This window comes from Sturnira hondurensis, unplaced genomic scaffold (assembly GCF_014824575.4).
Source record: "Sturnira hondurensis isolate 20B ecotype Veracruz unplaced genomic scaffold, ASM1482457v3 Scaffold0022136, whole genome shotgun sequence".
NCBI lineage: Eukaryota > Metazoa > Chordata > Mammalia > Chiroptera > Phyllostomidae > Sturnira > Sturnira hondurensis.
In genome coordinates, this window is record NW_028094767.1 from 9,670,771 (window position 1) to 9,698,103 (window position 27,333).

Consider the following 27,333-nt stretch of genomic DNA (forward strand, 5'->3'; position numbering starts at 1 on the left):
ACAGACATATATGTCAAGTTGATATACAGACATCATGCAATTAACAAATCTGATTATTGAAATAAACTATATGTATTGATTATATATAAGAAATTCTAAAAAAATAAAACTAAAACTGTGTACATTATCTAACTGTATAGCACAAAGTATCTCAATATTACACATTTTATATCAAAGTATTCTTAACATTTGATCTTTGGTCATTAATACAGACTTTTTAAACATTATTATTCAAGGTCAATCATATCAATCTTCAAAAGAGTACTCCTGCTTTCAGGTTGACAGCTACTTTATCTTTCGTCTCCCATAGAGTTAGATAACTGCATACAGAATCTTCCAAGTGCCTTTCATAGGATAGCAACACTGAAGCAGTTAGAGTCTTAATCAGGGAAATAGAAACAGTTTATAGCATTTATAATAGAGGAAATTGGTTACAGAGGCGAAAGAGCAGAGATCGAAACAGAGGACAGTGAGGTAACAGAGATCAGCAAGAGCATGAACCCACTCAAGGTTGCCCAGGAAGAAAAAGGGAACAGTATCCATGGGAAAAACTCCTCTGAAACATGCAGGACTGGGGCAGAGGAACACAGATGCTGTCTGAGACATCACCTGTGCATACAGGGAGGAGTGAGAATGTCTTGCTTTCTCCCTTGCGTCACTCTTCACTGTGATAGTAGTGCCTCCACGGGTAGGAGCCAGCTAACACGCAAACCCAGGAAATGCAGCCTGGAGAGTCAGTCAGGTCTCCACCAACACAAGGCAAGGAAGAGGAGGGAGGAGGCAATGGAACTGAGGCCACAAACAACCAGGACAGACTGAAACAAAAATCACAGACACCACCACCTCTTGGTGATAGGACTCTTAATACACTGTCTTGCATGATGAGCATTGGCTCCAAAATTGGATAGGACCTCATTTCTTGGTATTTACTATTGATGAGCCTAGTAGGACAGTGTATTAGTTTCTATTGCTGCATAACAAACTACTACAAATTTAGCAGGTTAAAACTACATTCATTTGATAGCTACTGGTTCTGTAGGTCCGAAATCAAGCCATGGTGTGGCTAACTTCTCAGGCTTCTCTTCTCAGGCTATCATTGTGTCAGCAGGGTTAAAATTCTTCTCTGCAAGATGGGGAAAATCTACTCCCAGGCTCTGTTCTGTCATTGGCAGAATCCAATTCAATGATTAGCTTTGGTTGGTTGTAGGTCTGGATTGCTCATTGCCTTGCTGGTTGTAGCTGGGGACTGCTCTCAACTCCTATAGGCCACCTGAATTTTTTGCTGTTTGACCTCTTCTATCTTTAAACCAGCAATAGGATTCAAATCCTTCAAACAACTCAAATCTATAACTTCCTCCCCTGGGAAGAGCCGGAAAAAATGGTTTTAAAGGGCATATGTATCACCAGTGTATTTTTCACAGTATGGCACTTCCTATAAGCCAGGCTTCGATTTCTACTTTGGTTGTCTGAGCCAGGCCCTACAAGCGGAAAGCATTGAGCCAGCCTGTATGACCACCAGTCCTATAAACAACACTGGCACCAAGAAATAACAGGAGCAGACACGGGCAGCTCTGCTATTTACTCAGCTATTATTAATGCAGATTCAATGCAAATCTATATCAGCCTAATAACAATAATCATCACTCAGAACCCATCAGTAATAGCACCACATAAAAGAACTGGGGGATCAACCAACCCAGTCCCAGGACCCAAATCAGGTCTGGTCCAAGAGTCAACAGGGGTGGCAGGAGGAGCCAGAGGTTGGAAGCGCAGTGCAGGGCTTTCTCTCCAGAGGTGGAATGTGCAGGATGTCTCATAGTGACCTGCTCTCTGGATGCATCGTCTGTGGTATGAATTCCTCTGCTTTTATTCTTCTTTTGGTTGAGATGTCCTGTTGACTTTGCACAAGTTCACATAAACATGTCTTTCTTAATTTGAATAAGCACATGCTGCTCTCCTCAGGCCTGATAGGCACATGCTGTATGCATCAGCTTTGACGGGTGCATATTTACATCAGATCTGGTAGACATACGTGGCTGATGTTGCTCTACTGCGCATGCTCTGAGAGTATTACCCTTCAGATAAGAACCTATCACCTGCCACACTCTCCTGTGCAGGAGGAGGGGCTGTAGCATCCTCCTGAGTCGTTGTTCTTCGGGGCATGCTCTGAACACAGCTTCAGGTCCTGCTCTCTACAGTATCCCATGTCCTTTTCTTAAGGTCAACTGTACCACATAACATCGCCTAACCTAATCATGGGACAAAATTTATCATGTGTTATACAAGGGCCTGTATACTGGTAGGTGGGAGGGTGAGGGGTAGAAGGTTGAGATGGGCATGAAATCTTAAGGGCTATCTTAAAATTTATAATTGTGCCCACCATATACATGATGGGAGAAAAGATTCACCTTGCAATTTTCCCCCTTTACTTAACTAAAAAGTAATGGAAGAAAGGTACGAGCTAGATGAACCGTTGGTTAATGGTCTTATGCCTGGACTTTGATTTGTAACTTGTGTTCTGAGAATTTTATGTAGTAAAATTTATGTAGTAGAATTTTTATAGAATTAAAAATGATGTAAATAATGCAAGAGTTTGCCAAAAAACAGAGATTATTCAAAGAGAACTTTAGTTTAATGAACCTTTCCTAATGAAACATGATAATTCCAATTAGCATAAATTGAAAAGCCTTATGTCTAGGAACCTGAGAAGAGTTTATTGCTTCTAAGAACTGTAATTGATAGGGTAACTAAGCCTGTGTTTAGAAACTGACTTGCCTGATTACTTTATCTTCATTCCTTCACCTAATATTTCCTTTATAATCCTTTGAGGAACACCATGTCATGAATTTAGCATACCAACCATCCAAACTGTTACTTCTGATTGTCAAAATGGTATTTCAGTTTAAGAAGGCAAATATCATCCTGAACAAATTCACAAAGGGCTAATTATCACAAAGGGCATATCACAAAGAATTTAGTAATCCTTTACTAAAGTGTAAGCTATGTGATGGTAGGACTTTTCTTACTTTGTTGACTAGTTTACTCCTAGCTCTTAATAATAGTCACACTTAGAAATTAATAAATATTTGTTGAGTGAAGACATAAAGGGCTACACAATGTTCATGGAAAAGATTATCATATTTTCATACAGCTCTGGCTTCAAAGATTTTATTTGCATTATTTTCCTCAAATACAGACTTAAGAAAGAAAAAAATATTTTTAAAGTTATGAAGTTTTATAGAAATTACTATAATCATCTTGGCACATATTTGATTTTAATAAATATCAGCCAGTCACTATGCTATTCATGGCAAATACTCAATACACATTTGACAGATGAATGAATAAGTGAATAGGAGTATATTGGTAAAATAAGTAAACTATGGTAACCACAAAGTTAAGAAAAAAATGTAAAATTAAAAGTTTAGTAAATGAAATCAAAGCTAAATATTTTAAATGCCTATATTTTTTCAGTGTAATCAAGCAGTTATGGAAAAGGAAATGCCCAATCATTTTTGTTTTGATTTAATTTTCTTGTAGTAAAAAAGAATATTATCAGAAAGACTATGCAAGGTAGTGTGATATTTTAGTTAGGGCAACACTAAATGCTGCAACAGTAACCTCCAAGTTTTATTTATATTCATTTATTACATTCAGCTCTAGCTTAATGTAATTTATTTTTTATTTACATGAAATCCAAGGGAATGCTTCTGATTTCAGTTACTCTCCTTCAGATAGAGATTTGGGGACCTAGGCTGCTTCCTTCTATGGCTTCCCTATCTTTAACATGTGGGTCACCACATTGGGGAAGAGATTGGAGGGTTATACATAGAAGATTCTTTTGGATCAATCAGAAAATGGCACATTTCTTGACCATTCACATTTTATTGATTAGAAGTAAGTCATATGGTCACACATAAACACAAGAATGACTAAGACATTTATTCCACAAAGAAAAATAAATGGGATTATTGAACATTCAGCTGGGTATTTAACTAAAAGAAAATATAGAAGTTTGTCTAGAGTAAATTGCGTTGGTATGTATGTGTGTATATATACATATATGTACACACACAAACAGAGGAGTGAGCAAAAGTAGGTTTACGGTTGTACATGACATTCTTTGGGTTAGTAAAGCTATTTCAGTAATCATAATCTGCATGTTTGTATCCATATGAACAATTTTAAACCTACTTTTGTCCACCCCATATGTATGGATATGTATATATAAGGGAGGGCAAACGTAAGTTTATAGTCGTGAGTACATAAAACACAGCTTATTCTTGTAATATTATTATTTATCTATTATTGTATTTATTTGTATTATATAAGCCTACTTTGACCACCCCTATATATGTATGTATATATGTATATATACATATGTATGCCAACAAAATTACATATATGATTTGATTGATAGTACTTGGAAATATGACCAGGTATTTTTTATGAACTAGAAAAATAAATTCACCTTAGATAGTTAAAGTGTAAGAATACCTCATTTTGGATGTGAGTCTAGATATGCAACATAGAAAAGAAAAAGTATGGCTTCTTGGCTGCTCTTCTTGTCACCTGGAGAAATGAATGAATCAGCATATCCAATGATGTAATAATCAACACTGTTAGAGAACACAGCAACATCATGGAGACGAGTGTGGGGAGTGTCAATGTAAAGTTGTATAAGAAGACATTTTTTTCCAGAAGACTTTTAATCAGTGTGCATCACGTACTCCAGAAATTCTAATGGCAATATCTTAGCCTGACGTCCTTAAGCATTCAAATCACCTAGTTTTACATGTTCTGGTCTAATGCATATCAGGGAAACCTGTGATTTTTGTGTAGCCATGCTGATACAAAGAGAACTTGTTGACCATGGGCCTTTGAAGATCCCTTCATCCTGTGGTAGGGATTTCTCAAGGTAGTTAAGTAACAGCTTCTATTGTATTCAGTAGGAAATGCTGACCATGGCAGGCAAATACTTATGAGCTGTCCAACAGCTACGTTTTCATCATAAACTAGTATATTGGCCTCTGTCCTACTATCATGTGTGTTTTTATTAATCTGTTACCTTTCCAGGGCTTGCTACTCACTCTGAAATGGAGAAAAGGACAAATCTCTTGGTTTTTAAACTTTCGAATCATTCGACATATTTTTTTGCTGTTTCTTTATCACTTCTACTTTCACTTTTTACTATTTTCTATGTGTTAGATTTTTAAAGCAGTTATATGCCATCGAGAAACCTATGACCTTCACAAATACTTTCAGGTGTGATTTGAAAGCGACTAAAGAATATTTAACTGTTAAGTAAAAAAGAAAAAGAATATCTAAAGCAAAATTTACATTTTATGCAAGTTAAATGCCATCTAACTATTGGACAAATAGTAAAACAGTGAAGCATGGCAACTATTGAATACATCTTTAGTGTTAGGAAATAGGCATGTATTTGTATTGTAAAATATATTTGAATTGCATTTTCTTGAAGTTTAAATTACTCCAAAGAGTATAACCAATTTTTAACTCTTTATTTAAAGAAGAATACCCTGATCTATTTGTGCTTATTTATGCACATGTCACAATTTTCTTTCCTATAAACTAAAACCAATTTCTTTATGTAGAAATTATTTTATAAGTATATGGCATAAATAGGCTATTCACATCAAACTAAAAAACCATATAAAGACCATTGCTTATAAACCAATACAAATTAAAATAATTTGAACATCATGAGAAAATCTTTTTAAGCTATCCAATGTATACACCAAATTTTATATAAAATTCCAAATAAATATGACATTTAGAGCCAAAAATGTTTATAATTTTTAAAAGAGCCGCTACATTTAGATTGACTCCCACACATACAATTTTTTTAGAAAAAAATATCCTCAAGGCAAATATAAAGCGGTATTTTGACTTAAAACAAAGGAATTAAGAACAAATTTAGCCATTCAATTGAGCATAACCAAAATTGAAAAGGATGAATTAATTTTGAAATGTACATAAAATTTACTGTAGAAATTTTATTTTTAAACTAAATAAGGTGATGCATTGAGCTATTTAATGACTATAAAAATGCAAATGATTTCAAAACTAAAAAAAGTTATTTCTCAGGAATTAAAAAAGAAGGAAAACTGTGAGTTTAATTAAGGTGATTATTGTTTGCAGGCCTGCTTCACTGGGTTTCTTTGTGGTGATGAAATAAGGAGAGTTAGCTGTTTCCTTTACTCCTCTCAAAGAACAGATGCCATTTCTACACAAACATATATAGTGCCCTCTTCTGTGACTTTAGTCAGTAGCTTTCCATCTCCAAGGACTGCAAAACTATGGACTATAATGAAGACTCGTTCAGTTGATCAAGGTAAGTACATGAGAGTAAGATATGGAGATGTTTATATTTGAAAAAGATGTGTTTCTGACTTATTTTAATTTTTCTATCATACATAATATATCAGGAACACAAAATCATCTTAGAATTTTGTTGGTTATGTTACTGTTTAAGTTTTGTTTTAAGAATATTGATAGACTTTGGTAATAAATACTCTTTCTAAAAGAGTACAAAAAGTTCATTAATAGTCTTTATTCTGAAATATAAATTTTGGTAGAAAGCAGGACACCCAATTTTCGCTCATTTTGTTTTAACAATCAGTAAAACTTATTTAAATGGCTTTGTACTATTTTCTTCATTGTGTTTATTCATAGTCTTTAAATGTTGTATGTAAATTTCTATGGCTATCAATTTATTTAAAAATACTGTTTTCAATGTTTGTCTACATATTCTCTTCTTTTAAGAATTAAATTAAAATATAATATGATGCAATTTAAATATACAGAATATTTTGCCTGTTTAGAAGGTAAAATGATATTTTCTAACATTCCTAATCCAATAGGTTAAATAGTCATTGATTCTATCACTGACAAAGAGTTGTAAATTATCATATTTTACAATTCCAAGGAGTCATTTACATGTCGTTTATAATATGTCCATTCTACCTAACCCCATTTGTTCTGATGTTGGCCCTCCCATGGAATGTGAATAAGGAGTTGTGCAGTCACTAAACTTTCTCAGACAGTGTTATATGCAGTATGAATTACAGATCCACATTTGTCTGCATATAATGTGAGATGGCAGTGTAATTTGCGGGAGGCTCATCCCAGGGCCAAGGTGGTTTATTTTTAATTCATTTTTTCTTCTTTGTTTTTTAAATTTGGCTTTTTCTTTTCTGAAGGTTCAAAAGAGACAGACATTTTCAAGCATGATATTTTTTCAACTGCTGATCTATCAGTATTAAGTATTGGCATATCCTTTGAAAACTATTTATTGGAAGTACCGATTTCTACTAGACAGCTTTCAGCAAAATACAGTCTTTCTTCTTCCACAGATGCTTCCTCTTCTCAGTTTCTGAATTTTGATATTCATGATCTAACACAAATTGTCCGAGGCACAACATCAATACCACGTGTGCCTATGCAGACTTCAGCTGTCACACCAGGATTCTTTTTCCTCAACAGGGAAGAGAGGACCTCATTTATCATCTGTTCCTTACTGACAGATTTTATTTTTCCTACACAATCTTCATTATTTGACCATTATCAGACTGTTGCCTTGTCTGCTACCACAATGAGTTCAGTAATTAGAGGCATTCCAGAGGCTGATATTCAGTTAAACAGGCACTCGTTCCTCTCCGCCGGATCCCTTCTCACAACTGCTTCCACAAGCATACCTCCCATTGTCTCCAGGGGGGCTCGAGAGGATACTGAAGAACATTCAGCTGTTTCCTTAATTTCAAGAAGAGAGTACTGGAGATTGCTGAGCTCCTCAATGTCTCCTATTTCTCCTGCTAAGGTAATTATCTCTAAACAGGTAGCCTTCTTAAACTCATCAACTCTGCACAGATTCACTACACAAGCATCCAATCCCAGTGAATATCGGATTATTACTGAAGCATCTAGCAACCGGAGACTCACAAACACCAAATCACAAACTGCTGATTCCTTAAGTGAATTAAGCCAAACATGTGCAACATGTTCTATGACTGAAATAAAATCCTCTCATAAATTCTCAGATCAAGTTTTGCATAGCAAACAGTCCCATTTTTATGAGACATTCGGGATGAACTCAGAGATATTAGCCAGCTGGTATGCACTAATGGGAACTCAAACTATCACTTCTGGGCATTCGTTTTCTTCTGCTACTGAAATAACACCACCAGTGGCATTCACAGAATTGTCATCTTTATTTCTGTCTGAAAAGAGTACAAAAGCAATAATTTTATCCTCATCCTTGGAGGAAGCCATTACCCTATCAAGTAATTTGGATGTCGATTTATGTTTGGATAAGACTGGTTTATCCATTGTCCCTTCACAAACTGATTTTTTCGACCTGATGCATTCTGATTTTACTTCAAAACTGACTACTGATGATCTATTGCTATCAAGAAACATTTTTAAAATATTGAAAATAGGAAAACATGTCATAACTATGGATCCCACTGAAGTACTGAATCAAGATAATTTATTGGCCATGAAAAAAAGTGAAGAATCTCAACAACAGCTCAAACTTCTCACAAGTGATGGTTCTCTGAATTTTGAGTTAAATTTACAAAGTCACCCAGCAACTGTACATTCAAATGACCTCAAAAATAAACCTCCACCGTATGTAGCCTTAATGTCTGACATTTTAGGAGCAACCTCTAATGTTGCATTATATACCATTTCACCAACTCAGTCACTTCCAATGCAGGCCTCTTTCCCCATGTCTGTATTTATGCCAGATTGGACACATTTTACAGATTATGTGACTTTAACATCTGATTTAACAGAAGAGTTCAGAACTTCTCCAGAGTGGTACAAATGGGACCTTCAGCCTAGTGTGCGTGATTGGGAATCTGTTGCTGTAGTCCAGAGGCTTCCCTTCACTAGATCCCTTACTTTGACTTTACCGGAGTCCGTTCCAGTACCTCGTCAGCTGATGGTTTCTGGTGAGTTTCTCCATTTCAGTTCAATAAAATTTCAGAAATGCGTTTCTTTCTAAAGAGAAGAAAGAGCCTGTTGTAGTCACCAGGTGCTCTAAACAGCCTCTTTGTAATCAGAGCAGGAGCCAGTCAATGAAGATGGCACCTGCTGTTGTACCAGACACAGATGGTTATTCTTTATGCACTCCCACAAAGGCTACCATATCAATAGAGAGCTTGTGGGAGACGGCTATACTGCTGGCAAGCAATCAGAAACTGGACTAGTTCAATTCATTACAACAGATCTTTCAAAGTTTAGGAAAAACTTGTATTCTCATTTCTTGAAATAGCTTGTTGGTCAAGTTGAATAGAACATGACACTTTCTAGTAGTGGTATTTTATTTTTTAACAGGAAAGATGAAGGAATTAAGGGAAAATTGTTGGGTTTTCCCATCCTACATGGTGCATTTTATCATTTCTTCACGCAAAGCTGTGATGTCTTCATGAATATAGCTCAGAATATAAATTAAATATATGTCTTTTGTTTAACAAAATAACACATAAATATTAAAACAAGATAATACTACATGTGTGAATTTGAAATCATTAATGAAAAGCTACTTTTCTTAGATAACTGTTCTTACTTTAAAGCACTTTAGAAATCACTAATTTTTCCTTGTAATTGCTATCAAATTGGGAAGCATGCAAAAAAAGGTTTCATGAATTGTACTTAGCAGTAAAATATTTTTCGTCACTTAGAGAAGTTCTGTCTTGTAGAATTTCAAGTGTAACTATGGCAGTGAGGTTAATTTTCACTCAATGAGAAATTGTTTTTATGTGTTTGTTGTAGTTGTGTGTGTATGCTTTAGAAGAAACGTGTACATCTTATTAAATTTTAGGTGTGTAATTTGTGGCTGGCAACTCAGTAATATGAAAGACCAAATCATCATATTTAGTATATTCAGTAGGATATGGTTTTCTTCATAAAATTTCTAAAAAAATACATAAAGTTAAACTATAATTTTTTAAAGATTTTATTTATTTTTTTAGAGAGAGGGGTAGGGAAGGAGAAAGAGGGGGTGAGAAACATTGATATATGTGAGAAACACTAATTTGGTTGCCTCTCTCAGGGACCTGCCCCCAACCAGGGACCTGGCCCACAACCAAATTATAAATTTAAATGAAATATTCTTGTACTTCTACAAGTGAAAGCTTTTTGTAAAGCAGTATGACTTATCAGCAATGCCTAATACATCACTTGTCACGTGTAAGTTCTTTAGTAAATGCAACTGAGTACACCTTCTGTGTTCACACAATTAGTCCCTTTAGAAATAATCAGGAAATCCACATTCATAGAAAACCAAATCTAGGCTTGCTCTTTATGAATAAAATTTGTCACATTCCATTTTTCCCATCTCCTCACTACCACAGCAAACAGTCTTCAAAGATTTTCTACCTTCTCCAACTCTCTGTCTCCTCCTAGTTCTACTTGCTTTGCTCATCATTTTAGTTCTGATAGTCAATTATTTACAAGGTACATGTTGGCATTTTCCAATATGTTCACCTACTGTGTTGGTCAGGACCAGATCAGGGAATAGATTGCACACTCCAATTGAATATTTGGGAAGAGTTTAATAGAGAAGTTATTTACAAGATATTGGTAAAATTTAAGGAAAATGATGAGAGATATTATGATTCTAAAAAAACTAGTAGCAGCAGAATGTCATTACTACCCCTATGCCAAGAGGGACAGAGGAAAGAGCAGTTTTCAAACCCCAGAATCTAAAGAGAAAAGCTGCCAGTGTGCAAAAGGGAGAGGCCTTTAGGGAGAGGACACAGGCGATCTGAGGCCAAACAACCAGGAGGAGACCAGGGAACATTCACCCAACTTCATTTCTCTCTTGTCTTATAGTATCCTCCTGGCATTTCTGGTTGACCAGACTCATTCAGTAGCTGGAAACAATCTTTAAAAACACATCTGACCTAGTCTCTTCACGTAAAAGACAGGTGGGGTAGGCCACAGTAGAATGGACTGCAGTGCTAAAATCTTGATAAGGTTCCATGACACTGCCAAAATGTAGAACAAGTGTGTAACTGATGAACAAAGAATTCCTAGTATGTTTTTAAAGTGGATCATTGGTACTATGTCCTCCTTACATCCTACCTCCATACTAAAAATGTAAGTAAGATAGAAAGCCTGTAATTCTGAGTTCCCTTACTGTGGTGGATTTCTTGGATTGCCGTGGGTTGCTGAGAAAAATATGACCCTCCAAGCAACCTTTTGTAATAAGCAAAGTGAAGCTTCATGGAGGTATCAATATGTTTCTTGTGATTTCTGAACTGTAGAATTGCTGGTTATGTAGTATAATGACAGCTTTATTCAATTGGATCAAAATAGTTTTTCTCAGATATCCTCTAAACCACAGCAGCCTTTGTGGTTTGGTTTAACTCACGAGGCAAATAAAGTTTAAGAGAAAAAAACAAAACAAAACATTGTTTTCTCATAATGATATGACTTTCTTTTTTTCTACTAATCATTTGGGAAGGCTATGACAGACAGTAACCAGAATTCCTGATCCAAATATTCTCTAATAGCAATGGATAACAAACATTTTACAAAATAAAAAGTTTTGAGTTTCATTTTTCATTCATAGTCATAAAATGCTAAATTAAAATATGATGCCATACAATATTAATAAAACTCTAGTAAATGACAAGGGGATATTTTATACAGGAATAAAAAGATGAGTCAAATTAAGGCATTTAATGATATAATTTACTGTATCATTAGGTTAAAAAAATTGACAAGGTATAGTTTAATGAGTATTTTTATTTTATTTTTACCATAAGGATTTACATTATCTTCCTTTTATTTCTAAGTGTTATATTTTATAACCATAACAAAGTATAAAGACTCACAATATTCAATGTTATTTTTAAAGTTGAAACAGAAGAGGTAGTTTTATTAAACTCAAATAACTTGAAATGCTTTATGTACACATGTGCATAAAATTCATACTTATCACTTAAAAATATAATGACAAAACACATTAATTAATTAACAGAAAAATACTACTGATACTTAAAACCATACAGAGCAAAGTTTGAAAGGTAAAGTTTATTGAAAAACCATAAAAGTAGATAAATAGCAATATGATGTCCTTATATGAGACATGAGACTTTTGCCTCTAATGCTACATAACAGTATATTTGAAGAATATACAGCAATTTCAAACAAGTTAAAATGGAATAATATTTAGAATTTGATCCAGTCATTTTGAAGTGGAAGAGAACATCCAGGGAAATATTGAACAGGTGTGACAATAAGAGAGCCTGTATTTTATGCAATACATTAAAGTAACTTGTAACAAAATAGTGTGATACTATTACAAAGATGCATATAAGAGGAAATCGAATACAAAATCAAGATAAACATGATAGATATAAAACATAAAAAAGAGATTTAAATTGATAGAACAAGATTTTAATATTTAATAACTTGTGTTAATGCATTGTTAGTTTGAGAATTCCTTCTCTCTACCTTATACCAAAATAAGTTCCATGAGGACTAACTAGATAAAATTTCAAAAATAAGTATAAAATAATTAAGATAAAATATCAGTTAATATTTATTTGATCTCTAAATGGGCATGTTTAAGCCTGAAGCTCACAGTCTTCAGCCTATGGGTAGGGCCTGTGTATCTAATTCTGCTCATCTGACAAGTGACTTGCCTATGCACCCACGTAGTTTTTCCCAATGCTTTATACTATTGTCAGCCACATGTACATAGGAAGTTGAAAAAAAGATATTTCTATTGCCTCCCAAATCTATTTATACTTGCAGCATATAGCTTAGTGCGACAGGTTGTCACTTTTATGAAGATCCATTTGTAGTATTCTGAGATGTTATATAATGTCAATAATTAAGATATTACTCAAACCACTTGACAGTGTTATCATCTAAGATTAGCATAACCTATGTTCTTTCTCAATAACCATGTTTCAATTAGCAAGGCCTTTTGTGGAGGATGCACCATGCCCTGGTCTCTGCTTACGGCGTGAGTAATGCATTACTCAACAGAACACATGCTTCCTGTCCTCCTACAGCTGAATTTCCAGCAAATGCTAAGCAAAATGAACCTGTATTTCTCTATTACCTGTTACATATAATAAAGTATACATAGTATAGTTCTACTATACTTATAGAGTATATATGTAGTTGTACATATATATAATATATATTTTAAACGTATATCCTAAGTATATTTTTATTTCTATATTTTAATTTTTTGTTGTTCAAGTATAGTTGTCTCCATTTCTCCCCCTCCATTCCCCCCCACTCCAGTCATTCCTACCTTCCGCCCTCAATCCTAACCACCTTTGGCTTTGTCCATGTGTCTTTATATATGTTCCTGACAACCCTAAGTATATTTATCTTGCATATGATATATGTATTATACAAGGCCCAGCAGAAGTAATACCTGCTTAAGTATGGGTGGGAGGGTATGTAAATGTCTCACGTGAGACGGACAGTAATTTGAACATTTCACCTAAAATGTCATCCGGTGTGCTTGAATGTGATATTGTTATGTTACAGAATTTGTGTGCATGTGTATGTGTGAAAGAATATATACTGTGATCTCTTTGGGGAAACCATCTTGAACGAGAAGATAGTGCATAAATATAGGGAAAAAATAACCCGCACAGAATAATTGGGTCAGTACTGCATTAAGGTAGATGTATGTTTGACATTTTTTCTGAGAACATCAAGGAAGCCATGTGGTAAAAACAGGTAACAGAGAGACTTTTAAAGTATGATGTCAAATTGACAATAGGGTAAGGAAAACAAAATCAGATTCCAAGAACTTTAGGCCATTTTAAAGGCTTTTCTTGTATTCTGAATGAAACAAAATTATTCCAAGGGTTTGAGCAGAGAAATGACCTAATGTAGATGGTACTCTGGCTGCACTATTGAGAACTGATTAGTGGGAGTGGGCAGGGAGACCATTTAGGGCTCTGATGCCCTAGTCAAGGTGAGAAATGCCTATGGCTCAGACCAGGAATCAGCAATAAAGTCTTGACAAATCATTAGATTCTGAATATAGTTTGAAGGTCAAGCCAACAAGATTTGCTGATGTATTTGATTGTTTTCACTTACTTTGGTAACTCATTTTATTAAGCAAATTATCTTAAGTCATCCCCTGAAGACAAATAAGGGAAATCTATGCAAACCATTTTTTCCAGATGTGCTACAAGTATATCGATCTTGCATTTATCAGCTGTAAAGCTGTGTTTAACAATAATCCATTACGTTGCAAAAGTCTGATAAGTTAACAATGGCATTCCTGAGTATGTCCCTGAGGCACAGAAAGACCATCTAACTTCTGCATCTGCCATGATTTAACCAGTCATGTTCACCATGAAATACATGTTTATCTATACTATTCTTGGAAATTTATTCATGACTTCATGTTGAATGTAAGAACTCTCTACTAATCAAAACATTGAATGATTCAAGTTATCATGTGATGGTATAACCAGTATATATATAAGTATGTATGTGTTGGTATGCATATAGACTTGGATATGTGCTCATGTGTTTGTGTATAACAGTAGGTCAATATGGAGTGGAGAGGCCTAATGATGTAATATGAACTACTGAGAGAAAAGATGCTAGAATTACAAAATATTTAAAAGAGAAGAAGGCAGAAGATGAAGACATGAGATTTGGGAGGCAATAGAAATATCTTTTTTTCAACTTCCTATGTACATGTGGCTGACAATAGTATAAAGCATTGAGAAAAACTACGTTGGTGCATAGGCAAGTCACTTGTCAGATGAGCAGAATTAGATAACATTGGTGCTAAAATTTTGTCCCCATCACACAAATTACGAATACATTTTTGATATAGGGATGCCGTAATGAAGTAGCACAAACTGAGTGGTTTGAAAGCAACCACAATTTATTTGTGTGTGTGTGTGTGTGTGTGTCATACTTCTTAAACCTAGAAGTCCAAAAACAAGATGTCCCTTGTTTCTTTCAAAGAAACCTGTAGAGGTAAATTCTTTCTTGTTTTTCGCTAGCTTCTGGTGGTGGCTGGCAGCAGCACCACCCCAGTCTCTGACTTCTGCTGTCAGATGATATTCTCCCTGTGTGCCTCACTATCTTCCCGTAAGGATGTGCTAAAGGCAAAGGCTGGTGCAGAATCCTTATGCATTTCCCAGGCTATTTTCCTACAATTTTAAGAACTCTGAGTTACACAATTTCATTTCCTGGTTAATATGGAAGTATCTTGAAAATGAAAAAAATAATAGCATTCTGACTCTGTGACTTACTTGATTTTTGTCTTTAGAAAATTATCTGACTAACCTCTGTAATTCATCTATAAGATGGGACTATCACTAATTTTGTGAAGTCACTTTTTTGAAATTTGGATATATATATATACACACATACACATATCCATATTAACCAGTAGGTGTATATGTGTATGTATATGCGTATGTATGTGCATACATGCATACACACATGTGTATGTATATATGCATATGCATACACAAATGTGCATCTGTATCTAGATATATGCTCGTGTGTGTGTCTACACGCATGCCTGTATGTGTGTGCACACATGTGTGTCTATATATACACGTGTTTGTGTTTATATATGTGATCTGTCACAATGCCACCTAAATGTTAGCCTCTCCTTAAATGTTTAGGTTTTTTTTTCATCCAACTCTACACACTCTCTTTAGCCTCTAGGCTACTGCCGAAGCCACATTTAATACCTTCATGATCCTTAAGCTTCGAATATTTGAAATCTAAGCTTGATACTTGCCATGGATTTTATTGCTATCTCATCTACCTCTGACTTGTTCACTTGTTGTTGGCTGATTTACCCTATTCTGATGCTTGGTTTCTGAATATAACCACACTATTGCACCTCACAAGGTCTAAACCCCTGATTTCACTTTGACAGAGGTTTCTAAGCTTTTCATAGGTCTCTTTAATTCCCATTAACACTTTCATATCTTTCTCCATAAAATTTAACAGCTGATGCTCTGAGGCAGTCCTTACCACCTTCCCTGGGCCGCCAAATTCCATATGAGGCTGTCTCTTCCTTCCTGAGGGTCTGTCTGCCTCCTCATCCTGAATTCACAGCTTCATGGTTAGACTTGGTGTCTAACCTCTCAACTCTCAGCATCGAACTAGAGGATGCTGTAGAGTGGAAAACACATTAATTCCCACATTCCTATTATTCTTTACTCTTTACCTTCTCTTTCCTCTGAAATATCCATATTTTGCTTTCTAAAGAGTGATTTAATGCTGAAAAACAAGATCTGAATATCCAATCTATAATTGTACATGGATAAAATTCTAGATATAATTTGGAAACTTTATAAGTGCAACTCTTGATTTAAGATTATAACCATGTACTATATTTTTTCTACTTGATTTTTAATCTGTGCTCTTATTTTATATGACGATTTTTTAAGTGGCTTACCATTTTGCTTAGATATGGGTACATTTTAATTTTCTCTAGTGTTAATCTATCTCTATTTCCAATACCATTGCCTCTGTCACTCTTTACAGTGCTCTAACAAGCTTTCTATAATGAAAAATAAAAAAAATTGAATTTTATCATGTTGACAACTGAAAGCAAGTAAGGCTGAAATTTTGTTTTTTAGATAATTTAATATTTATATCTGAAGGTGCATAAGCACTATAGTTTATACTTGAAGAAGTCTTCTTTTTATAAACCAACAGGGTTTCAATTACATATACTTAATATACTTATTTTAATTAACCCCACAAGAATCAGCCCCTATTTTTAAAAGAATTTGATAATGCCTATTTCAATTCCACAGAAATAAAGTGGAAACTAAAATATTTATGTAAAGAACTCATACTGTCTTACTATTCCTCCAATAGAAATTGGTGTATTGTTTTCCACAGTGTCCTTACTACAGTCCAGTAGTTTTAGAATTTAGGCTCTATGGCCAGACTATCTGTTCCAAATCTACTTAGTAATTATGTGATCTTAGAATACTTCACCCTTCTTGCTTTACAATGGGAAAACTGGTCTTGACCACAGCACACAGCTCTTGTGAAGATAAAACCAGACAAAGCATGCACTGCGCATAACTAAGTCTCTAGAGGTAGTAAGTCTAGATAATTGCACCTATCATTACTCTTCACAGCAAAATCAGTAGAAGTGTAGAACAAATTTCCTGTTAAGACATTTATTCAAATTAAGAAAAAAAACACATGGTGAAAAAAACCTTACTGTTGTTGGCATGCTAATAAAAGAGAACTTACATTTATCTCCTAAGGTTGCTATGCTTCTTGATCCTGCCTAGGTTATATGGTCACAGCAAAGGGGACTCTGTCTCACACAAGTACACGTGTAGACAAGTGGACAAACTGAATCCATCTGATATGGAGAATGAATTTTTTTAGGTTAACTATATTTCAAGACTGTGGTATACATTATTAATGGTTAAGACATAAACAAGAAAATAATAGTTTCAAAAAAGAAAGCATATGACTCAAGGATTAAACTCCTGTATAACAATAAATAATAAATGTTATTAGCATCAGAAGGTATTTTTCAAATAAAAAAGGGTCTAGGAAAAATAAGTCCCTACCATAAACTAGTAAAGGATTACAAGAAAAGTACCAGCTATTAAATAAGGAAGCAATTACTATCTTTGGAGTGGCAATTAATCAGCTAATCTTTTTTAAAATATTTTTTATTTAATTCCTGTTCAAGTACAGTCTTCTGTCTTATATTTCCAGGCCTGCCCTCCCCCAGTGCTCCCCACCTCCCTCCCATTTCCACCCTCCACCTTAGTTATTGTCCATATGTCCTTTATACTTGTTCATGTGAGTCCATCCCCTTTTCCCCTATGATTCTCTTCCCTCTCCCCTCTGGAACCTGTCAGTCTGTTCCATATTTGAGTGTCTTTGGTCATATTTTGCTTGCTTGTTTGTTTTGTTGTTTAGATTCCTGTTAACAGTGATATCAAATGGTATTTGTCTTTCACCACCTGGCTTATTTCGCTCAGCATAATGCTTTCCAGTTCCATCCATGATATTGCAAAAGGTAGGAGCTCCTTCTTCCTTTCTGCAGCAGAGAATTCCATTGTGTAAATGTACCATAGTTTTTTGATCCAGTCATTGACCGATGGGCATTTAGGTTGCTTCCAACTCTTGGCTATTGTAAATTGTGCTGCTATGAACATTGGGGTGCATAGGTTCTTTTGGATTGGTGTTTCAGGGTTCTTAGGATATACTCCTAACAGCGGAATTGCTGGGTCAAAAGACACGTTCATTTTTAGTTTTCTTAGAAAATTCCATACTGTTTTCCATAGTGGCTGTACCAATCTGCAATCCCATCAACAGTGAATTAGGGTCCCCTTTTCCCCACAACTTCTCCAACACTTGTTTGTTTCTTTGTTTATGATAGCCATTCTGACTGGTGTAAAATGGTATCTCACTGTGGTTTCAATTTGCATCTCTCTGGTAGCTATCAATATTGAGCATCTTTTCATGTGTCTCTGGATCCTCTGTATGTCCTCCTTGGAGAAATGTCTGTTCAAGTCCTTTGCCCATTTTTTAATTGGGTTGCTTGTCTTCTTTGAGTGGAGCCGAGTGAGTTCTTTGTATATTTTGGAGATTAAACCTTTGTCTTAGGTATCATTGGCAAATATGCTTTCCCAAGCTGTTGCTTCTCTTTTTATCTTGATACTATTTTCCTTAGCCATGCAGAAGCTTTTAATTTTGATGACATCCCATTTGTTTATTCTTTCCTTTATGTCCCTTGCTCTAGGGGACATATCAGTAAAAATATTGCTGTGTGGAATATCTGAGATTTTCCAGCCAATGCTCTCCTCTAGGGCTTTAATGGTTTCATGGCTTATATTTAAGTCTTTTATCCACCTTGAACTAATTTTGGTGTATGGTGTAAGTTGGTGCTCGAGTTTCATTTTTTTGCATGTAGCTGTCCAGTTCTCCTAACACCATTTGTTGAAAAGGTTATCTTTACTCCATTTTATGTTACTGCCCCCTTCGTCGAATATTAATTGACTGTAGAGATTTGGGTTTATTTCTGGGCTCTCTGTTCTATTCCATTGGTCTATGTGCCTATTTTTATGCCAGTACCAAGCTGTTTTGATTACAGTGGCCTTGTAATATAGTTTTATATCAGGTATTGTGATCCCTTCTACTTTGTTCTTCTTTCTCAACATTGCAGCTGCTATTCAGGGTCTTTTATGGTTCCATATAAATTTTTGAAGTGTTTGTTCTATGTCTGTGAAATATGCCATTGGAACTTTAATAGGTATTGCATTGAATCTATAAATTGCTTTGGGTAGTATGGACATTTTGATGATGTTAATTCTTCCAATCCATGAACATGGTATATGTTTCCATTTGTTTGTGTCTTCCTTGATTTCTTTCTTCAGTGTTGTGTAGTTTTCTGCATACAGGTCTTTTACTTCCTCAGTTAGGTTTATTCCCAGATATTTTATTTTTGTTTTTGCTATATCAAATGGGATTTTTCCCTTGATTTCTGCTTCTGCTGTTTCATTGTTAGTATACAAAAATGCCTTTGATTTCTGGATATTGACTTTGTATCCCGCTGTTTTGCCAAATTCATTTATTATATCGAGCAGTTTTTTGGTAGAGGCTATAGGATTTTTCATGTACACTATCATGTCATCTGCAAACAATGCCAGTTTTGTTTCCTCCTTTAATCAGCTAATCTTATCCCTTCCCTCTATGAGAAAAGAGAAGCAAGATAAAAAATTATTTCAAACTTATCCCCATGTTTAATATTTAGCCAAAATATTTGTTTCATATTTTTAAACATATGCAAATTCAGCACTATAAAAGATAATAATTTTATTTAAATTATAATCTCTATACAAAAGTTAAGTATTTTTATTTGTATTTTATTACTTGGCTCTAATTGTCTTTATTTCCTGCAATAGGAATCAAAGTTAATCTATTGTTTCTCTTTAGTTCATTTCAAAATGACGTTTTTTGAAGGATTTCATATTAATCAACTAAATCACAAGCAATAAATTAAACTCATGTTAGTATTATTTTATTCATTTTATCATATAAACAATAACAGAAACTCAATGTTTAAATTATAAGTATATACGTGCCCAGATTTTTAAGAAATAATTTTAATTGCATAATAACTCTGGGGCAGAACTAGTATCCCCCAAATACTACAAGCTTTTAGAGAAGAGTTTTTTTTTTTTTAAGTTATACACAGCTGGGGATATAGGGGAGAGTAAGATTCTCAATATGTTGTATACATCCAATTTTAATAAGAATAATATGCTTTTAATAATTTTCTAATAAAAACACATGTTGTCTCAAAGTTGTGTGAAAGACTACTCTTTATATTTTATTAACATAAATCTTTCTCAGAAAGAAAGGGCCATTTGATTCCTTTATCCTTTTATACATTCCTATTTGAAGCTTTCCACTTATTTCTTTTCATGGCATTTTTTTCCATCACCATTTAGTCCGTTTATACTGCCCCCCACACACATACACAATCACCACACTGGGGAAAGCAGTATGGAGATACCTCAAAAAATTAAAAATGGATCTGACTTTTGACCCAGTGATCCCACTTCTGGGAATATATCCAAAGGAATCCAAAACACTAATTCAAAAGAACATAAGCATGTCTGTGTTCAGTGGGGCATTATTTACAATCACCAAAATATGAAAGCAGCCCAAGTGTCCATCAGTAGGTGAGTGGGTAAAACTATGAGACATTTACACAATGGAATTCTACTTGGCCATATAAAAGAAGAAAAATTTATCCTTTGCAACAGTATGGATAAACTTAGAGAATATTATGCTAAGTGAAATAAGCCAGTCAGAGAAAGACAAACACCATATGATTTCACTCATATGTGGCATCCAGTGAAGAAACTGAAATACCAAGGAAAATGAGGACAGACTCATAGATTGAGAGCAGGGTGAGAGCTAGTATGAGAAGAGATTAGGGGGTGGAGGGATCAAGCAAAAAGGTGAAAGAACTTGTGGATGTGGACCACAATGTGGTGATTGCTTGGGGGAAGGAGGTGTAAGGGGACTAAACGGTAATTTTTAAAAAATACAATAAACTTTAAATAAAAAAATAAAGATATGAAAAAATAGGAAAAATCTGAAAGAATTGTATTCAGTTCCTACTAATCTTTAGAAGTGTCATACTTTCTTTAAACTTGGTTATGATTAAGTTAAGACAACTACAGGAAAATTGGCAAACATTATAAATCTAATTCAACTTCGAGAATTAAAAGAAACTACATTAACTTTATTGACCCTGACAATGTCATCTGGAGACCCAATTAAACTCAGGACCAGATAATGTAATTGCCTCTAAGAATACTGGAAATATCACTTCTCATTTTTTTAAATCTTTTTTTTTATAAATAGAGAATTCTATTTTTGTATTTTCTTCATTAAAAAAAACAACCATGCTATATGTCAACTTCAAACTCTAAAACCCTGCCTAGGTGGCTGAAACATGACAGGCCAGGGGAGATTGATATAAATAAAGAGATCTCCCTTGATAGCTGATGGAATAAAGAAGATGTGATATATGTGTAAAATGGAATACTATTCAGCAATAAGAAAAGATGAAATGCTGCCATTTTCAACAATGTAGATCGATCCTGAGAATATCATGCCAAGCAAAATGAGTCATACATAAAAACCAGGAACCATGTGATTAACTTTTATAACTTAAATCAACAAATTAACAAATAAGAGAAACAAACAAACAAAAGTTCATGGACACAGACAACAGTATGGTAGTTACCAGAGCAACAGAGCAGTGCTGGGGTAGAATGAGGTGTAAAAGGAGTCAAGTACATGGTGATGGAAGGTGTAACTTTGAGTGGTGGGCATGCAATGCATAATGCCAATATTTATCATAGAACTATACCCTTGAAACCTACATAATTTTATTAACCAATATCACCCCAATCAACTTAATAAAATAAGAGATCTCAAGTGGGAGACTGGGTTCAAAGTTGTCAGATGCTGAAGAAAAGGGCTTACAAAGACAGTATGGTGTCTTAGTTTTTTATTGTTATGTAACTAATTACTGCAATCTTGCTGATTTAAAAATGCAAATGTATTTTTTCACAGATTATATAGGCCAGAAATACAGATACTCTGAACATAGATTTTCTGGTACGGCTACAATTCTTATCTAGGTTTAGGGTCTACATTAAACTCACTACTTATTACAAAAATTTATGTCCATATTCTTTTTGGCATGAGAGCAATTTCCATACTCTTTTTGGATTTCGGTGCCTGTTTTCTTATCTGGATGCAGCTTTGACTCTTAAAGGCTATTCTCAGGGTCTTTCTCTGTAACACCCTGGATCTCAGTGAGGGATAACATCCCTGGTATCTAGTCTCTCTCATTCTTCGAATCTCTTTGACTTCCTCTGTTGTTGCCAGAGCAGGTGGGGAAACTCTGCTTTAAGGGGCTCATTTTACTAGCAGCAGAAAGAAGGGATTCCTACCTTTTGCTACAGTTAGGATGGAAGTGGGGACTATCATGCTAGGTGAAATAAGCCAGTTGGTAAAAGACCAAGACCATATGATCTCGCTTGTAAGAGGAATGTAATGGACAAAATAAACTAATGAGCAAAATAGAACCAGAGGCATAGAATGATGGAACAGACTGACAGCTGCTGGAGGGGAGGGCAGAAGGGAGACTGGTTGAAAGAAGGTGAATAGATTAGTCAAAGAGCATATATGAAGCACCCAGGGACATGGACAATGGTGAGGAGACTATAGAATCGGGGGAACAGGTTGTGTGGAGGGGAGCTAAGTGGGAGAAAGTAGGATAACTGTAATAGCATTAATAAAATAACATTCCAAAATAAAACGATAAAATAAAAGGCTCATTTGATTATACTAGGTCTGCCCATATAACCTTCTTTTGTCAATATAATCACAAGAATGATACCACATTCACAGGATTCACTCACACTCAAAGAGAGATTATCCAAGGGTGAAATTCATTAAAAGGATCTTTTTGGTATTCTGCCCACAGCACAGGAAAATACAGAAAACTGTAATGTGGCAGCACGAAGGGATAGACAGAAACCAGATGACAGCAACAGGCAGATTTCCAGCTGGAAAGTCGCAGACAGTGTCCCTCTCCTGGATCTAGTCTGGGTAAATGAATTCTCAGTAGGTTCTCAGTGTTCAGACTGAGGTAAGCGAATCAATGTTTATATGTGAAGGAAGGAGTAGCAAAGAAAAAATAAAAGTAAAGAAAGAGACTGGTGACAGTGTTTGTGACTATGACTCAGGGTATCAGTTCCCAAAACAGGGCAATTGAACCTGATTATTAGAAGGCCAGAATTATATGTTATTTATAATAAAACACAAACCTCTTTCCTGCAAAACTATTAAGTATATTAAGGATTTCCTAGGTGGTAGGAATGAGCTAAACATATGAATTTAACTTTTCATTTTATCCTAACAGCTATCTCTCATGGTTCTGTGGTGACATAGGGCAAGCAGAAGTGTTAGTTGCTCTGTGATGCTGAGACCCTTCCTACACTACATCTAATGACCCTTCTATTACAATCAACCCTCATAATTGCCTGTTGGCCTTCAGCAAACACTAGAAAGTGAGTTGTTTAAAAGCAAGATTTGTGTCTCATTCATGTCTGAGTCTTGAGTATTGAGCACAGGGGTAGATACTCAGTATAAATTTGATTCGCTTTATTGTTTCTATAAAAATATTTTTGAGGAAAACTTTGTGGTGGAAGAAATTGGATTTAGGTTTGGGAACTTGAATTCTAATCCAGTTCTCCTTAAATTACTCTCAAATATGTGTAAATCATATCTTGTGTGCAAGTCACCAACCTCAGCTTCTTTTCAAGACAGTGAACAACTGAGTAAGATTTTTTTCTGTTTACAAACTTCTATAAACTTTTTCCCATGTTATAAAATAGTAACATATAATGTGTTTCCAATCAGTGCTTTCAACCCAGCTCAAGTTTTGGAGAGGTAACAAACGAAAAGCAAATGGCCATTTTTCCAATGCATCTGCTTGTTTGGTTAGCTCTGCATTGCTAGTTTGTGTAATTAAATAAAATGTAACATTAAAAATAATTTTATTTGTTTATAGATATATTTATACAAACAACCAGCATGTAGTAAGTAGCTAGTAGCTACTACAAACTACCAACTGGTGGTATACATTCTTCAGTTCATTAATTCAATTGGTAAGCACCCATATGCAAGAGAAGTATTACTAATTGTTTGCTATTCATTTCTTTTGGGCAGACAGCCAGCAATAGAAATATCCATACTTCTTTCTCCTGTTTCCTTAGAAATGGTTTCTATAGCAACTGAGCATATTGAGCTGGAGACCCAAGGAATGCCACATAACTGTGCATTTATACTGAAAACAGTCTTTACATGATCTTTTATTTTTCAACTTAAAAATAATTTATATCAAGTCAGTTGGAACTCTTTTGTAACAAGTAGAGTGCAATGTACTGGAACGATGAAGCACAATTTTGATTTATTTCTTTAATCTCAATTAAGTAAATAACTCAAAACTAGTCACATCATTTTTAATCCATAAATGTTCTTACATTTTTTCTTTGATATCAATTTCAAGCATAGTGCTAAATTATCTACAGAAGGTTATTACTTTCAATACCAACACTCAATGTGGTTAAAAAATAGACGGTCCAAATATAAAGTCTATCTTATTCATGTGTCTAATGCATTTTAGACAAATAACCTTCTAAATAATTAGAAATACTTATGACATAAATTAATAAACACTATGTGACTATTTATTTCTCTGTTGCTAGGATGATGCATGGAATTTTGAAATCATTTTTCCTATAATAAAATATGCACAACTGAGTTTTTACAGAAATGTAATATAACTTAAAACATTATATAAATTACAATTTATTTTTAAAAAAGGAGATTAATTTCATATATGATGTAGTATTTGTGATTTATGTCATTTATTTTGCTTTGTTTTAGTCATCTTTCTTTTTTAAAAAGATTTTGTCTATGTATTTGTTTATTTATTCATTTCTTTTTAGAGGGGAGAAGGGAGGGAAAAATGTGGAAAGAAACATCAATGTGTGGCTGCCTCTCATGCTCTGCCTGCAACCTAGGCATGTACCCTGACTGGTATTGGAACCAGAGACCCTTTGGTTTGGAGGCCTGAGCTCAATCTACTAAGCCACATCAGTCAGGGCAGTCGTATTTCAACATTGATTTTTCTCATCCATTACTGGGCTAGATCTATCTACTTTGTAGGTTTCTCTGAACATTTTCCCAAAACGTTCACTTTCTTTAAAAAAAAATATCAAGTAATAGTTGTCTGTATATGCCCAGAAGAAAGAATTTTCTTCTCATGCCAGAGTTATTTCTTTTAAACATCATACTTCAGATTTAACTCAAGATCCTTTCTGAATTTAAAATGACTTTCATCCCCAAATCCTGCTGAAGTCTTATTTTGGTTTCAAAGGCCTCTGTTAAAACTTCATTTCTCTAAGGAGCTACCCTAGTGTCCCTCGCATTCTACCCTAAAAAGGATCGTATTTTTTAGAACAACCTCTCTCTATATTCTTCTATGATATTCATATAATTTATTCTGCATTATTTCTCCTATCTTTATTCCCCTACAGCACCCCACAGAGTGGATGAAAATTAGTGTCAAAAAATTTCTGCATTGAATTGACTGTCCTGAGGAAATCATCTTGCTGTTCTTTTGTCGATGGATACCTTTGTGCTGATGTAGGCAGAATGTCTTGTTTCTGTTAATATTATGTTCAAATGTTATAGACACTTAAAATTATTAGAAGCTGTATTTAAAACTATTGCATTTTGACTAGGGGAAGGTCCTGGCATTGTGTTCACTAATTTCCCCTCTCTCTTTGAATGCTACTTCTTGTTCTTTTGCATAGGTCCATCTTTCTTCACTTGAGCTATCTTTACAAGTCCTTCTCAGACACAAAATGAGTAACATCTCACTTTCCTCCACACACATTTCCTGAGCAATATGCTTTACAAGCTTATCAGATCTTTGCTGAACTGCTATTTTCTGATGGCTTGTTCCCAACCTCATACTTTTGTTATGTAATTATGATTAGTACTCATTTGAAGACTTGAGGACAACCCTGCATGGCTCTCTGAAGCTCTCTGCAGGATTCTCTTCTTTCTGGTACTGTGTCCAACTAACTCTAGCCTTCTTGACCTCCTTGAATTTTTAACTGTTTCCTCTATTTATGGAGAATGTCATAGTCTATTCGTGCTCCCATAGTGCATGCTGGAGGCCAGAGGCTCCTTCTAGGTAGTATGATTGGATAATTAAGCTGTAAAGTACAGCTTCTTGTTCAATTTTTTAAGGCCTTTGCTTCATGTGTACTGTTCAGTACCTAGTTGTTCACAATGAACACTTAACTTCTATCTCTGTTACTCTATTATGGCAGGAAGAGAAAATTGTTTTTTTTTAATTTTATATTGCTATTTAAAATACCTTTTGTGTGAATTCATTTTTGGCAAAGTTCTTATATTTTTTCTATGCAATCCTTAATAAAATTTCATTTTCAGAAATAATTTATTGACAGAGTCACCCGAGATTTGTTTTACATATCACTCTTCAGACAGCTCCTTCTTCTTCCTCCTGTTTTTCTCAGGTGTCCTTGAATTGTGCTACAAGGTTATTCTCTCCTTTCTCCCAATTATGCCCTTACTACATTGCATTATATTTATTTTATTTGATTCCCCTTTCACTTGACAGTGAATTTCTCAATAAAGGGTACCAAATCTTATATACATATATGTCTCTGCAATAGAGAGCAAAATGCTACAGATCTAGAATGTCCTCAAAGCTATTTTTACTATATATTAAATTATTAAATTCATAAATGTGTGACATGGAACCCATTCTTCTCAATATGTAGAATTAAACCTATGTTTAGCTAGTGTTGAATTAACAGAATAATGTTAACTATTGAATCATAGTATGTTGACTGTTTATAAAATTTATTTTACTAATTTAGCTCTAAAGTATACTCTTGAGGGATATTCAGAAAGCTAGTTCTCTGAGTTTTGCTATTGGAGTTGTAGTGGAGATTTTTTCAGGTGATAGCTTCAAAAAATAAGGGGTCTCTTAAAACAAACTATTTTTGTTTTGGTAACTGAAAGCTTAGAGTCAAATGTTTTTACCCTACAAACTGTTTTGTAAATTCCCTACAAGTGTTCTTTTTTTTCCTGCCTGGTTTTAACTTTGGCTTTATATACCATTTCATTTACTTCAAGTCAAGAATAGAACAATGTTGTTAACTA

At 34.6% G+C, this 27,333-nt stretch overlaps 1 protein-coding gene across 1 annotated transcript in view; it reads left to right on the forward strand.

Annotated features, from left to right (window-relative positions):
- Positions 1-6,162: 6,162 nt before the first annotated feature.
- LOC118978743 (protein eyes shut homolog) overlaps positions 6,163-27,333 on the forward strand; it is a 753,210-nt gene continuing 732,039 nt past the window's right edge. The window contains exons 1-2 of the mRNA XM_037034365.1: positions 6,163-6,355; positions 7,224-8,975. Coding sequence (XP_036890260.1) covers positions 6,331-6,355; positions 7,224-8,975 — 1,777 coding nt within the window. The 5' untranslated portion in view covers positions 6,163-6,330. The remainder of the gene's footprint in view (positions 6,356-7,223; positions 8,976-27,333) is intronic.